The sequence below is a fragment of the Sciurus vulgaris genome, assembly GCF_902686455.1.
Source record: "Sciurus vulgaris genome assembly, chromosome: 11".
Lineage (NCBI taxonomy): Eukaryota > Metazoa > Chordata > Mammalia > Rodentia > Sciuridae > Sciurus > Sciurus vulgaris.
This window is the reverse complement of record NC_136472.1, coordinates 60,092,163-60,107,802: the sequence shown is the minus strand read 5'-3', so window position 1 is coordinate 60,107,802 and position 15,640 is coordinate 60,092,163. Positions and strand designations below refer to the sequence as shown.

General features: G+C 48.2%; 1 protein-coding gene and 1 long non-coding RNA gene across 18 annotated transcripts in view; one reads left to right on the top strand and one right to left on the bottom strand.

The window, feature by feature from the left end:
* Nucleotides 1-15,640, top strand: part of MICAL2 (microtubule associated monooxygenase, calponin and LIM domain containing 2) — a 207,883-nt gene that overhangs the window by 95,571 nt on the left and 96,672 nt on the right. For 9 of the 17 annotated variants that reach the window (XM_079102657.1, XM_079102656.1, XM_079102671.1 and 6 more), the window contains exons 10-16: nucleotides 198-313; nucleotides 1,135-1,261; nucleotides 1,903-1,993; nucleotides 3,070-3,217; nucleotides 4,350-4,549; nucleotides 4,892-4,998; nucleotides 12,494-12,577. In XM_079102657.1, the coding sequence (XP_078958783.1) occupies nucleotides 198-313; nucleotides 1,135-1,261; nucleotides 1,903-1,993; nucleotides 3,070-3,217; nucleotides 4,350-4,549; nucleotides 4,892-4,998; nucleotides 12,494-12,577 (873 nt within the window). The remainder of the gene's footprint in view (nucleotides 1-197; nucleotides 314-1,134; nucleotides 1,262-1,902; nucleotides 1,994-3,069; nucleotides 3,218-4,349; nucleotides 4,550-4,891; nucleotides 4,999-12,493; nucleotides 12,578-15,640) is intronic. The other 8 variants (XM_079102662.1, XM_079102658.1, XM_079102661.1 and 5 more) reach the window with 1 other exon arrangement.
* LOC306639285 lies at nucleotides 13,090-15,639 on the bottom strand. The gene is made up of 2 exons (XR_013757603.1): nucleotides 13,163-15,639; nucleotides 13,090-13,122 (listed from the first exon to the last, which is right to left on the bottom strand). It is a non-coding gene; the product is annotated as an uncharacterized lncRNA (long non-coding RNA).

Below are 15,640 nucleotides of genomic sequence, written 5' to 3'. Positions count from 1 at the left end.
ATTTTGCTGGCTTGCGAACTAGTACCCTTTGCAGTTGAGTTTGTGCTGCAGCTGTCTGTGATTAGGGTGGCCTGCTACATACAGCAGGGCTGCTGCTCTGTCTGCTGTCTGTCCCACCATTGCCTTACTCAGGCTGAGTGGGATAGAAGCTGGGAGTGGTTAGAATCAACCAGAATCTTGCTTGTGTTCTTTTGCAGCCATTTTGGCCCATGGGCACAGGCTGTGCCCGTGGCTTCCTGGCAGCCTTTGACACAGCCTGGATGGTGAGGAGCTGGGACCAGGGCACCCCTCCCCTGGAGCTGCTGGCAGAAAGGTAAGGTGTACAGCAGAACTCTTAGCAGGGGGAGGGCTGGGTCAGCAGCTCGGGCAGGAGAAGGAGCAGGACTGGCTGCACCTGGGAACTCTCACGCTCATTCGCCTTTCCACGTGTGGCCTGATTTAAGCATCAGGGGCCCCATCATTTATCCATCATCATCTCCCTTCTTCGGTGACTTTTTCTGGTGGCCAAGGTCTTAGGCCCTGGATGTCAAAGGAGAATCTTCATCTAGGGTAACCCTGGAGTTGGGGCTCCCCAGTGTTGCTCATTCAGCCAACACTTAGAGAGGCTTACTTAAGGGCATCTTCCAGAACAGTTCCGGAGGGCCCATCCTGTTGGGGTTCTCTGGCCTCCCCGGCCTTTCCCGTGGCCGAGACATTGGGCTTTCTCCCAGACCCCTGTGCTGGTCACATGGCTGTGACAGCTGGTGAACTGGGAGAAGTCAGGGCTGGCAGGAAGACAGGCTGCTGATGGTCTTGGTGTGGAAAGCTGTGGCCTTGGGGAGCAGGCCACAGCAGGCAGCGGGGCTAAGTGGTGGTCATAGCCAAACCACAGGTTGCTGTGCTGCCAGCCCGGAGTCCCAGCCTTCTTGGGAGGAGGCCAGCATCCCGGCCACCCAGATATTCCTTCCTCTTGGCCCCTTTGGCCTTCCTACTTTGCAGATCTCAAAACTGTGAGCATCAGGCATTTCAGGGAAGGGTTACACACTCCCATCTGGAAATGCTGGAACAGGGGGATGGAAGAGGTGGGAGCAGGTGGGGACAAGGGTCTGAGGGGGCCAGAGCAATGCCTGATCTCTGGGCTCTGCCTCCCTCCAGAGAAAGTCTTTACCGGCTGTTACCTCAAACGACCCCAGAGAACATCAACAAGAACTTTGAGCAGTACACATTGGACCCAGGGACACGTTACCCGAACCTCAACTCACACTGTGTCAGGCCCCATCAGGTAAGTCCACTCCTGGGCCCTGTCTGGGTCAGTCTGGGGAGTGCGGGAGAGGGTCTCATAAAAGCTTAGCACATTCCTGGGACTGAGGCCAATAAGGTCTCTTGGCCCAAGGGTGGGACCAGTTGTTCTCCCCAGGAGACACAGGAGAGCAATATAGACAGCATTTTCTCAGCCCACAGAAGAGAACTGGAAAAGTGTACCGTGTGTGTATGCATATTTATTCACGTATGTGCATCTATTTACATGTGTTAATTTGTCACTGTGCACTTGCAATACTGCTCATATTTTTCTCAAATAATTTGCTAGACCAAATATCTTCTCTTCCTCACCACCCAGGGTCCTGGAGCCCACTTCCCCCATTGATTCACATCCATGCAACCCCCAACCTCAGTCAATAGGACCGAGAATGGTGTGGATGTTTTAAATTAACCAATTAGCTATACTCACTTCCCTCTCCCAGCATTTGGGGAAAAACTGAGGTCCCTGTCTAGGACTCAGTTTGCCTGGGTTCCCTTGTGGAAAGTCCTGCCATTCAGCACTGGAGGGAAGCAGGGGCAGGCAGGGGCTAGGCTGTGTGCAGAGGCCCTGAGATGGGGATTTGGGAAAGGTGGTGGCAAGCGTGCAGCCTCTTTTGCTCGTAGGTGAAGCATCTGTACATCACCAAGGAGCTGGACAGCTACCCTCTCAAGAGACTGGGCTCAGTGAGGAGGTCCATCAGCCTCTCCAGGCGGGGTGAGCAATCCTGGCCAGGTTACCCGGATGGGCTTTGTGGGGAGGAGGCCTGCTCAGTGTCCGTCTGTGGTGACAAATTCTGCCTCTGTCACCCATGTATGTGACCTTGGGCAGGTGCCTCTCCTCTCTGTCCTTCAGCTTCTTCATCAGGTTGACCAAGAACAGGATGGGCAGGGCCCTTGCGAGGGTTGGAGTTAATGAGTGGAGCCCTTAGCAGAGGAATATGAACTAAGGGATCATTTCACAGTTCTCGTTCTTACTTCCCTCTTGTTTCCAGCGTGGGCTCTTATCTCCCCAACTGACAAGCTCCGTGGGCTTCATGGTTCCAATTGTCCTGGGCCTGGCACAGTGTATGGTCTGGTGCTTATGTCAGGGGAAGGAATGATTCAGGAAGAGCTTCCCCAGCATCCAGCTTCGCTCAGGTCCCTCCTGCCTAGAGACACTCTGGCTGCCTCTGCCTGCCCAGACCTTGCTGCCTCTCCTTCGTTAGGCAAACCCAGCCCTCCACAAACCCCATGTGCTGCTGCCAATACACTGTTGACTGTAATAAACTCTTACTGTCGCACAAACATGGCAGTGTTTTCTAGATTCTTTGCCACTACACAGTCCTGTTTTTCTTGAATGACTTCTGTCTGGTGAATTCCTAGATACTCTTCAAGAGCCAGGCCAAGTGCACATCCCTGGACACTTTCTTTGCAGATTTGCTGGGCCCCACAGGCCCACCCACTTGCACATTCCCATGCCACCATGCTTCTCCCTCCATTATAGTACCACGTCGTCACCTACTAGAGGAGCATGTTGTTGGCAGGGTCTGTGTTCTAGCCTCCAATCTGGGACCTGGCAACAGTGGACCTTAGGGACTCTGCTGGAGGACAACTTCCTGTCCCGGCATCTTGCCCTCCATCTACTCTCTTGATCAGGCCGCCAGGCAGCAGCCCACAGGGGATTGCACCCCGTCTGGCCCCTTGCTTGCTGCAGCTCTTCCTGCTTCCCAGCCCTGGTGGCAGAGGGAGGGGAAGCAGAGTGAACTGCCGAGGTCACCCCAGGTCTCACTGCCTGTGCTCCCCTCCCTGCAGAGTCAGACATCCGGCCCAGCAAGCTCTTAACCTGGTGCCAGCAGCAGACTGAGGGTTACCGGCACGTCAATGTCACCAACCTGACCACATCCTGGCGCAGTGGCCTGGCCCTGTGTGCCATCATCCACCGATTCCGGCCAGAGCTGATGTGAGTCTGGGGCCCATGCTGGACTGTGGAGATGAGGGACACTAAGGCCACTTGGCTGGATGCTGGCTGTCCACTACCTGGTCCAATAGTTCCTGGTTCAATAGTTTTCAATTTGAGTTTTCTCTTATACTTGCTCTTTTCACTTTTCTCCATCAACAGTGGGTTGGACCTGTGACCCTAATACATAAGGATAAAAATTGGCTCAGTCTCCATGATTGCCTTCTCCCCTGCCCTCACCTCAGTTGGCCCATATTGGTAATTTAAACAATTAGAGCTCTAAGTCCAGGAGAGGAGGGAGGGGCAAGGTCTGGGGACCAGTGTGAGGGGCTTACAGTCAAAAGAAGTGTGCTTGACCCCCAGGTCTATTAGCTGACTGTGGTGGGCCACCACTTTGTTTCTCAGAGCTTTAGTCTTCATCTATAAGGTGAGAACGAGGGCAAGGTCATTGTGAAGAGCAGATTACCTTGTGGAAACACTCTGTGATAACCAAAGCAGGACGTGTTTATATTGACAGCAGCACAGCCTCACACCCAATGCAAGTCCATCCAAAGAGGCTGATGGAAACCTGCTGAGTGGCATCAGTCTGCTCCTTTAGAAGGCAAGATTATGGGCTGGGACTGTAGCTCAGTTGGTAGAGTGCTTGCCTCACATACTCAAGGCCCTGGGTTCAATCCTCATACCACACACACACACACACACACACACACAAAAAAAAAAAAAAAAAAAAAAAAAAAAAAAAACAAAAAGCAAGATTGCCATGAGAAAGAAATGGGAATCCCACTTTTTACTTCATATGGTGTATGTAACTTGGTTTCTAAAACAACCCCAAATGCTTTTTTAATTAAAAAGTAAAAACATAAGGGAAAAGGTAAAAAGTAAAGTAGCTCATGAATTTTCCATTTTCTTATGGTTGCAGCTCAGGCCCAATGCATGATCATAGCCCCTGTCTGATTGGATTTCTCCCAATCAGAAGGGTGGGGCCAGCCTCTTCAGGTCTGGGGGGTGGTTGGAGTTCTGGGGCAGGGACTGGGGTCACTGGAACCTGGCAGATTGTCAGCCTACAGTGCTCTTCACAGGCTGGACACCCCCCCTACCTCTCCCTGAACTTCTCCACCTTGTATTGATTCTCCAGCAATTTTGACTCTCTGAATGAAGATGACGCTATAGAGAACAACCAGCTGGCATTTGACGTGGCTGAGCGTGAATTTGGGATCCCTCCAGTGACCACGGGAAAGGAGATGGCATCAGCCCAGGAGCCAGACAAGCTCAGCATGGTCATGTATCTTTCCAAGTTCTACGAGCTCTTCCAGGGCTCCCCGCTAAGGCCCATGGGTAAGTATATGCACGGGTGTTACCCAGCCCCTTGGGCCACCTCTACCCTGGAGCCAGAGTCTGCCTTCTAACACTGTTGTCTCTGCCCCGGAGCTGTCTGATGCCTTCTGTTTGACTCCAAGGCCAACAAGGGTGACCCCAGCCCCAGGACCCTGTGTGAATCAGCGAGTCTGTATGATAGGTACCATTTCCATCATGGCAGGTCACTGATAGGAACCACAACACTCCCCTTCTCAGGCTTCCTACGGCTTCAGTCCTGGACCTTGTATGACAGCACCCCCTGGTTATAATACCTCCTGGGCCCAGGATCCAAATCTCAGTTGTGCTTGTATTTCCCAACAGATTCTTGGCGCAAAAACTATGGAGAAAATACGGACCTCAGCTCGGCCAAATGCTCCATTTCCAATAACTATCTCAACCTCACGTTTCCAAGGAAGAGGACTCCACGGGTAAGTTCTGGCCTGGTTTTTATTTTCTTTCACATTGCACGTGTGTGGGGTAAAAGGAAGGAGAATTTCATGCCCTTGGTCTGTTTATGCTGGTAAGTTACACAGATCAAGCACTCATGGAAGATGTGCATAAAACTCAGTTGGGTAATTGAGTATTTCTGGAAGTTCTCCCTGGCAGCTAGTTTCATGGACTTAGTAGTTATAGGAAGGGATTGGTGGAGAGCAGAGAGGACATGCTGGTGAAATGTTTTCTTTGTTTTGAGCAGTACTGGCATTGAACCCATGGGAGTTCTACTGCTGAACTACATCCCTAGTCCTTTTTCTTATTTTGAGACTGAGTCTCCTTAAGTTGCCCAGGGTGGCCTTGAACTTGTGATTCACCTGGCTTAGTCACTGGGATTACAGGTATGAACTACTGTGCCAGGCTTTGGTGAATATTTTTAAAAAACAAACCAGATTAATGACTCAGGCACCTTTTAGGGGTTGGGGTGAGGTGATTTCTCACTTTGTCCAATGGTTACTATCAGGGACCTGATGGCAGAAGTGTGGCAGGGGTGCTACATGTGCACGACTTTTCCATTCATTTTATTTTGTTCATCCATTCAACAAATGTTCAGCTCTACTGAATGCCAACTGCCCTGGGTAGTTTTTAGTCAAGGTGCTGCTAGATCAAAAGAAATATTTAATAGTTCTGTTTATATAGTAAGTCCAGGTAAATCAGAGTATTTTGCAAGCTGTCTGGCAGATATTGTTGTGTTTCTCTAGAAAATTTAAAATATTCCATGGTCCCTCTGTGAGTTCCCAATGGTGCACAGGTGCCTTGGTACACAGTTTGGGAACCACAGGCCTAATGAGCAATTGTGATGTTATTTGAATGATAGCATCTCAATGGGAGATAGAATAAAACTTTTCTTGCTTAATTTGCTCATTTTACTGATAGGAATAGGGAGCCCAGGAGGCCGGGTGCCCTGACCAAGGTTACACACTGCTTAGTTGTAACTTGATTGCTTTGCCACATGTCCTTTGCCACTCATTAGCTCATTCATTAAGAGGCATTTCTCATGTATCCAGTGGTAGGACATGCAGAAGTGATGTGACGCTTGACCTTAGAGTCCAGCTGGGGAGATAAGGAGAAGTCCAAGACCAAGGTCAGAACCTCCGGGAACATGAGAATTTAAGGGTCTGGGAATGGGGTCAGAAAGCCCAGGGCGGAGAGCATGTCTACAAGAGAGGCCCCAGGGGACAGTGTTGGGCAACAGAGAAGCCAGGCAGTGTGAGGACAGAGGGCAGGTGACAGAATCTGGATGTGTTGGGGCAGAAGGCGCATGTCAGAGGACTAGAACTGGATTGTGGAGTTTATGAGATGGCTGTGGGAAAGAGGAGAGAAGAGGAGAGAATGGGCCAGAGCAAGGCCCCTGGCTGGAGCAGGGAGGCTGGGGTGCAGCAGTTGAAGTGCCCCGCCAGGAACGCTGTCTGCTCTTGGAGGCTGCAGGCCTCCGAATGCCTCTAAGCTCTCCAGGCCTGTCCTGCCTTCTCCTGCCAGTCCATCCCCCAGGGTACAGTGGGGCTGCCCAGCCTTTCTTCCCCTGATATGTGAGTAGCGGTCACTTTTTCCACCAAGGCCCGTCCCCTGCTCCCTGGAATGCTGCAGCAGCTGTTTGGCTAACCTCAGGAGCAGGAGGCTTCATGCCTCTGCCCCTCCCGGGCCCTAGGGAAGGATGGGCCCGTGGGGCCAAGGCTGCTGAAAGGAGGATTGGGGGTCTGCTTGGCTTTTCAGCAGAGCCCTGAAATGATGAGCTTCACCAGCTGCTCTCCCTGCGCTGCCCGAGCTGCCCTGACTCACAGCTCTCTATGACCCCCTCCCCAACTCCATGTGCCCCACTGAGCCAGTGCTCTGCTCCAGCCCAGCCAATTCTCCTTGGGAGCCCAAGGACCCCTGCTTCAGGCTGCCCCTTCCAAGCAAGCCAGAGCCATCTTCCTGGAAGCTCTGAGTGCTTGCTCCATGCACCAAGATTCTCCCACAGAGGGAACTACAGAGGGACATGTAAACCTTTCAGTCACCACACCTTAGTTTGCAGAGTGACATACTTGAACAGCTGGTCTGGTGCTGGCTCAGGAGGTTGGGGGTGGTCACAAGGCCAAGCCCTGGATGGCTGTTGGGGCCTCATTCCACCTCCTTTGGACTCTGCTCAGAATTACTGGGGAACATGGCGGGCTCTTCCCAGCCCAGCCCTGGCTCCTTGTCAACTGTCCAGCCTCCTGCAGGGTGTGTCCTTTGGCTGCCCAACTTGAGAAGGGTCAAGCCTCACACATCTGATCCTTTCCATCGCCACATTTAATGTCTGAAACTTGCCCCACTCTTTGGATAGGTAGAGAAATTTGGCTATTGAAGTAAGTGCTGGCCTGGGATTTCTCTGTTCCCTCTCTCCTCAGATCAGCTGCTTCTGGGTGGCTGGGTGGATTGGCAAGTCTCCTTGGTCACACTGTGCCAAGGTGTTTCACCAATGAAACACCCTATCCAATTGATCACACAGGGAAGTACCTTCTCTCTGTCCTACCAGGTGTTGTCTTCGTATATCTGGATATTTTACTGGTAGGAGGACCTGTTTGCAAAAATCTTTGGCCTTAACTTTTGCTACAAGCAAAGATGCTGAGTTTACCCCAGAAGGATCCTGAATAGGCAGAGAAATGTCAGCACACATAACACTGAAAACCACACGTGCATCTTTGCCTGTGAATCAGGGCCCCAAGTTATTGGTGTAGCTAGGCGTGCAGAACTCATGTGCCTTTATGGAACAGAGATTGCAGAATAGGTCACATCTGTGTGATTCTGTGCCAGGGGGCTCTACCCACACCATAGTACAAAGAAACACATCTGTATTCAGCCACCCTCCATGCCCTCCTCCCCACCTTCCAGAGGAACATTCCAACATGGGAATTGAGCAGCATGTGCACATCTATTTACAGTGTGGCATCTTATTCTGAAGAGGATTCACTGTTGCCCCCTGAGCCAGTCTTAAGAAACTCTCTCCCTCCTGATTTTCACTATTGATATGAAATTCTTTCTTTCCTAATCTTATCTTCCTGGTACCATCCAAATCCCAGCAAGACTTACCAACTTCACAAAGTAAGATTTTATCCACTGAAGATCTTGTTACATTTAGGGGAATAACTTCCGCATCCCACCAAGAGTGGCATCCATTGAGTTGACTGGTTCTGAAAACTGGTTGGCCACAGCAGGGAAAAGAAGAGGAGCTTGGGGATATATTTTTCTCTTTAAAAGCTTTTGGTCTGCTTCTATAAATCTGCCTGTGATCCTGGTCAGCATTTAAAGGCTACTTAGCATGAAACAATTCCATGCATGCAGGTGACACCTGGACATACGTGCTTGGCCTCTGTCCTTCCTGTGTTCAAATATCATGTGCCTACTCACACACTCACGCTGTCAGTACTCTGTCCACCCTAGACCTAATCACACATGGTTGATGCCTGTTTTTATGGCCACTACAGTCATGATGCACATTACATGCATATGCAAAGTTCCTAGGTTTTGTCCCATTTGAACTCACTCTTTGGAGGACAACACAAAAGTTGTCACCTGTCCTGGAAGGCCCATCCCAAAAGCCAGGTATGTAGCCTGAGGATTTATTCTGATCAGTCAGGTCTTCTTCTTCCAGCACTGGTCCCAAGTACAGAGACGTTCACGCAGCATGTTTCTCTCATATATCCACATCTGGTCTGAGTGGTCCTGGTGCCCTTTCCAGCCCTCCTCTTCTTGACCCTCTTGCATAGGCACTTTCCAAAGAACCAAAGATGTTATTTAAGAAAGTACCTCCTCTTTCCATCCATCCACTTAACAACTCAGAGCAACCGAGCTCTCTTCTCTGTCCTACGGATAGAGCAGTGAACAAGACAAACAAGGACCCTGCCCTAGGGAGCTTGCCTTCCAGTGGGACTTACAAAGCTGTCAGTCCCCTTCTCCCAATTCTCCCACAGGATCCCCCCACCCACCCACCCAGCAGCCAAAACTCCCACTAGGTTTCTAGTCTTGTTTCAGACCTTTGGAAGCTTGTGCAAGTCAGGAACTCCAGCTTCCAGGCTGGTAGCCCGGGGTTCTAAGCTGGTTTACAGATTAAGAAAGCAATTTGAAGCCAAGCAAACAAACACATATTTAGGAAAGCTAACTCAGTCAATATTCCAACCTCTCAAAAAGCTCCCATGTGCATCTGCAAAATGACGGTAATCACATAGATATCACAGCATTGCTGCAAAGATGCGTGAGCAAGTGCATGCTGTGGGTCCAGCCTAGCGGGGAGGCTCAGTCTGATATCTCACCACCCTTAGGGATCCTGAGGATGCTTATTTTCTGAAAAGATGAGCAAAACTGTTTGGACTGAACACTCGGTTCTGTACTGCAACCATTTTACAGCACACCAAATTTTTCATATGCATCTCCTTTGCTCCTCGTGTGAGTTGGAAAGCTGGAATTATATTCTCATCCCAGTTTTACAGGTGGGGAAACTTGGACTTGGGGAGAATAAATTTTAATAAGTCATATATGTTGTAAATGTCAATGCCAGAACTAGAATTCAGATGTTGAAAACCCTTTTACTAAAACTAAACCCCACTAACAATAGCCAACAACAGTGTTTGGTTTTGTGGTACTAGGGATAGAATCCAGGGCCTCGCACATACTAGGCAAGAGCTCTGTCACTGAGCTACATCCAAAGCTGCACTCTAGTTTAAGAAATATTTTATATCTGTGATCATTAGTCCTCATAATAGTTTATGTGCTAGATACTATCAGATTCCTCCTTATAAGAGTAGTTAGGCAATTTCTCAAAGATCACACAGCCAGGAAGCAATTAGTTCCAAAACCCAAATCTGTGATTTCTTAAAGAAAGAGTTCTTTTGCTAGTGCTCCTGCCCATCTTTAACGCATCATAGCTACTGCCCAACTCCACCAGACCATAATCTGCAATGGCCAATCTCTCATCCTTTGATCCAGATCTGACTTTCTCCACATTTGGGCTGCACCAGCTAACTAAATATATAGTTTGCTTGCTTTAAGCCAAAATCACATTAACACAGGCAGTATGGGAACATGGTTATCTCATGCTAATCAAACAAATAATCAGATTGGCAGATATATGCCTTAATTTTTTTTTTTTAAAGAGGGAAACCCATTAGTTTAATAAATGCCTTTTGGCATAGAGACTCTTTTGAATCCTTGGGAAACCATGATAAGAAAATGTTCTTAGGGTAAAAGAGCTGGAAAAATTAATAGGAAAAGAAAGTAAGCTGTTAGTTTATTCTCACACTGTCTGACTGGCATGATAAGTGTTTACATGCCCCTGGTACTTCCAGTTCTTTGTAGAATATGATAGATTCAAGGGGATGGGCGTACTGAGTCAATTTTGGCTTTCCAAATTAGATAGATAAGAACAAAATTAGATAAATCTCTGGGTTTGATTTTCTTAAGCTTTTTAATGTTCTGACCTAGGCCTTAATTGAGAATCCATGCTTCAGCGATAAATCCATAAGGGAAAGTAGACACCCTCAGGCATGTGTTGCTAACCTTTCCATGTAAACTGCATTTTATTGTCCCAGGATCAGGATAGATAGGGCTAAGGAGTGGAATCTCCCCCTTTCCACTTTCTTTCCCCTAGAAGGATTTAGGGTCTTCTTGGGAACTGCTGGCTGGGCACCCTCTTCTAGGAATGGGTTTGTGAGCTTGTGGATAACAGGGTTGAATCAGATATACACAGGTCCTGACTGATGGAATAATCCCACCCTGGGCTGTTGAGTTTAAAGGAGTAGGATGCGTTGCTCTTTGGGGAAAAAGCCAGCTTTTCATTTAAGGTGGGGAGGAAAAAAAAAAAAAAAAAAACAGAAATCCTCAAGTCAATGAAGGGTTCCTGTTGGAGAACGTTCTGTACTTTCAGGGACTCCAGTATCAGGCCAGACTGACATTTGCAGGCTGTGAAGCTGGAGACCCAGCCAGCCTGTGCCTCTAAGACCCAACACTGTTGCAAATAAGGTCATCTGTTTCTCTTGGTGTTCACCCAAAGGTTTGGGTTGAAATTATTCCCATTCACAGAATGATGATTTATGAGAAGTTTGAGCAAAATGTTGAAGGAAAGGCAGGGCCCTTTGATCTGTTATTTTATGCTCCCTGGGTCAAATTTTTGAACAAATATCAATGACTAAACTGTGGTTGATCTTTTCTTTCTTAAAAAAAAAAAAAAAAAAAAAAAAATGGTGCTGTAAACAAGGAAGAGGAGGGGCCGCGGGGAATGTTTGTTGGAAGCCCGTGGTACAGAGTGCCTGGGGCTGGGGTGCCCATAGTCATTGCTCTTTTAGGGCTGGTGGGGTGTGTACCTGGATTCAAGGTGAGCAGGTGGCCTGCAGCCAGCCCTTCCTCCTACATCCACTATGTGATCTGAACCCACAATGTAGGACTCTGAAAGCGTAGGGGACTTCCCGCAGAAGGGACAGTCGGTCGGTGGGGTGTGGCGCTGTGGTCCTGAGGGAACTAACCACTGGGAAGAGGCCCCAGAGCCTGGAGGGGCCTGGTGGAGAGGTCCAGCCCCAGGAGGCCTGTGTGGAAGACAGGCTTCCCAGCAGGATGCAGAGGAGGTTGCGCCCAACCTCTCCACCCAGCCTCCTCATTCCATCAGCAGACAACTGACAGTGCCATGCCCTTTGGTGGCCTTGCAGATGTAAATGTTTAGATTCAGGCAGCAGCTGTGAGGGGTTGTCAGTTGGGCAACCATGCTCTCTATCGTGTAAACCAGGGATTCTTGTGAGAGTGAAGGGGTTCTACTAACAACTATGCTGGAGAGGGGGAGCAAAGGACAAGTGTCGCAGGCAAACTGGGCTACGTGGCCACTCTAACCCTCAGGCTATATCTAATGCTTATTTGAAATTTTAAGAAATATATCATGATGGAGACTGAATTGCAAACCTAATTTGCCAACAAATCCCTGGACAGTTTGTTCAAGTCCTAAGAATAATCCCAAGGAGGCAAACCAGTGTTGCCTTTTGTAGGAGAAGCTCCTAAGGATCAGAGAAAGACCCGAGGATGTCTCTATAAGGAGTACCAAAGGGCTACAACCCCAAGGTCACATTGCAATAGGGGCAGTCCCTGCCCTGCCTGTCACAGGGATTCTGTTTGCTTAGAATGTCTTATCATGATCGTTTGGGATGCAATTCCTAACCGTTCTGAGCAAACATGACTCTCTGGGTCAGGGTGGGAGGACAGGAAAGGCTCCCTCCTCCGTGCCTGAACATACCTCTGTGATAGCTTTTGTCATGGTACAAGGTCACTTATTGCTGTGTCTGCTTTCAGGCTGGCGGGCAGCTGTTTATAGGCAGGGATACTTCTATGTGCACTTTTAGTTCAAGGCCAGGCGTGTGACCTTAGGGATGGATATTAGTGGAACCCAATCCCTAGACAGTCCTGAGCTCACCATGCTTTTTTTGCTCTTTGCAGGTAGATGGCCAAACTGAAGAGAATGACATGAACAAGCGGAGGCGGAGAGGCTTCAATAACCTGGACGAGGTTTGTGAGCACAGGGTCAGTTTAAACACAGGCCTGTTTCCTGACCACCAGTGGCTCAGGCCTGCCCTACTGTGACAGCAACCCTGGCCTTTCTTTTATTCTCATGAACCAGTTGGTTCCAGGCTTGGCTTTATGGAATCACAGCTGGGGTTCTGGTCCTTGCTTCACCACTTACTGGCTACATGACCTTGAGAAACATAATTTCCCAGGGTGTGGGTCCTGTCTTTAAAATGTGATGGTACATCTAAAGTGTATGAAGCTTTGCAGGATGTTTAAAAATTAATACGAGGTATAGATAGATCTGAATGTGGAATCTGACACATATATTAATCAATATTGAATCACTACTAATAAGTAGAAAGGAGGCATCAGCAGGCCTACTTTGCTCTCAGTCTTTATATTCTTTTGTTTTCTGCACTTTTAGTCTTTAAATGCAGAAGTCCTGGAGCTCGCCAGTGCCACCTTCTGGTGAGAGGGAAAATTGCAGTCAATTTTGTTAAAAGAAATCTAATTTCTCATGTTTTTGGTGAAAAATTAGTCAGTGGAAAAAGTACCAGTTCCTGCTCCTCAGGCAGCAATTTAAAGAGAACTGAGCTATACACTTCATTTTTTGAAAAGTCATCCTAATTCCAGAAAAGCAAGCATGCATATGTTGATGAAGTGTAGGGTGCCAGCGTTAGCAAGTCTACTGGCCGATGTCAAAGTCATGGCTAGAGGCATGGCATTTAACTTGAATAGTACATTGACACCTGAGTTACAGGACTTAAAGAGACTTTTCTATTTTATACGGCTGAGGAGGTTTTGTTGCTGTATGAACATTGTTGTTCATGTCTGTGGCTTGCCCATCTCAGGACAGTGAGCTATATAACGAATAGAGCCAGGAGGCTCACCTCTGGGGAGTGCAGCTGCCTGTTACCCCATTTTCTCACAAAAGAAGCCTGGAGTTAGTTCAGCTCACATCTTAAAGCCCTGTCCACAGATGTTCAAATCACCTCTGTCTGAAGCCTTTCCAGGGCTTCTCCAAGCTGTGGCTTCCCACTCTCAGCTGCAGTGTTAGTGAGAAGCCAGCCAACAGGGAGGTAACCGGCAGAAGGAGGGGTTGAGCTGTTCACAGGGCTGAGGCGTGCTCCTCCCAGGTCTCAGGTGACTTTTCACCTTCCTGCCAGTGGCTGGCCCTTGCCTGCTCCCCAGAAGCTTCTCAGGTTCACTTTGTCTTCGGGAGTCTTTTCCTGCCTTTCACACTTGACCTCTTGAGGGGTTGTTTATGCTGCTTCTGCTACTGGCATCACGAGATCTGGAGTGGGAAGAAATCTGCTTTGCATCCGTCCCTCTGAGATGGCTCTGGCCTGTTTTCAGAGGCAGCTGTTTTGTTTAAAGTCAGTTTTATCAAATCAATAATTCTTTCTAAATTCTTACTACTCAAAGCGTGGTCCCAAGATCCAGCAGCATCAGCATCACTCGGAGCTTGTTAGAAATGCAGGCCCTGGGGCACAACCCAGACCTGGAATTGCATCTGCCTTTGACGCTCTATCCTGGGTCATTTGTTGCACATTGATGTCTGAACGTGCTGGCCTATGTCCACTGTGTTGACTGACTTTGATCTACACATAGTGATCACTGAGTAAATACCCTTTCCCCCCCCTCCAGCTTATACTGGTGTGCATGGTCACATTTCACAGTTCGAAATGGGGGTGCCCACATGGTTTCCCATGCAGCTGTCACTCTTAGGGATCCTTCTGAAAAGCAATTGAGTCTAGCTTCTTTCCGTGAATTTCTTCTAAATGAACACATATTCATTGTCATGAGAATGCAACTTCTGTGGGGAAGAGCCGTTGTCTCCTTGAGAACACACCCACTGCCCAATGGCATGGCAGTGCCATTTGTTTCCTTGGTGTGTGGGAAGAGATCCTTCAGGAAGGGGGAGCACACATTCTCATGAAGCCTTGATAATTTTCAAAATTTTATTGGTAGTGGATGACCTTACTTGGAACTCTATTTTACAAAAGAGCTTAACTAAGCAATCGAGGTCTACATCATCACTTATGAGTCATACACTCCAGAAGGACAGAATGAGGACAGCCCTTTGGATGCCACAAAGGCATCCTTCCCCAAAACCCATAGCCCCAGTCTAACCACAAGAAAACATCAGACCAACTAAATTGAGGGACTTTCTATAAATAGCTGCCCAATACCCTTCAAAAGTATCAAGGCCACAAATGACAAGGAAAGATGGAGAAAGTATAACAGCTTGGAGGAGACTAAGGAGACTAAGGATGACCAAATGCAGCGTGGGATCCTGGATTGAAGCCTGGAACAGAAAAACAGACATTAATGGAAAAACTGATGCAATCCAAATAACGCCTGTGGTTTAGTTAACAGTAACATGCCCATGTTAATTTCTCAGTTTTGATAACAGTACTGTGATTGTTCTAGATGTTACATTAAAGGCAGCTGGGTGACGGGTATGCAGGATCAAGCTGTGTGGTCTTTGCAACTTTTGTGTAAATCTAAAATTATTTCTAAATTAAATGTTTTTTAAAGACAACAAACACTAAGCAGTCCTGGTTGATGTTGGGAAGCGGGTACAGAAAAGAGAGGAGAAAGAAGCTAGGAGCCTGTGCTTTGTTTGACTGACAGCACCTCTTGCTTTCTTTGTCCCGGCTACTCTTTACTTCTCAGCCCCATGGCATATTTTGAAAAATAACTTATGTGACAATTCTTTGTTAAATTTGATTTTTGCAATAACTGCTTGAATTGAGTTACTCCTTCCATTTTATAGATGAGGAAACTTCAGAGAAGTTAAGTAGATTGCCAAGGTCGCAGGACTGGGAAAGTCAGGATTCAAATCCTAACTGTCTAACTCCAAGCTCACTGCACCCTTCTTCCAAATGAAGATGTATTCATTTAGAAGAAAGTCGCATGAGACTTGTCTCAGGGTTGCTGGCTGCCTCTGCCTTGCTTCCTCAGCCCATGAAGAAAGCCCTGCTTTGAGAAACCAGTGGCCTGTCCAGAGTCCCCAGGCACCTCCTAGATAACCAGGGTTCCAGGATCCAACCTCCAATATGCCGTTTTGACTTT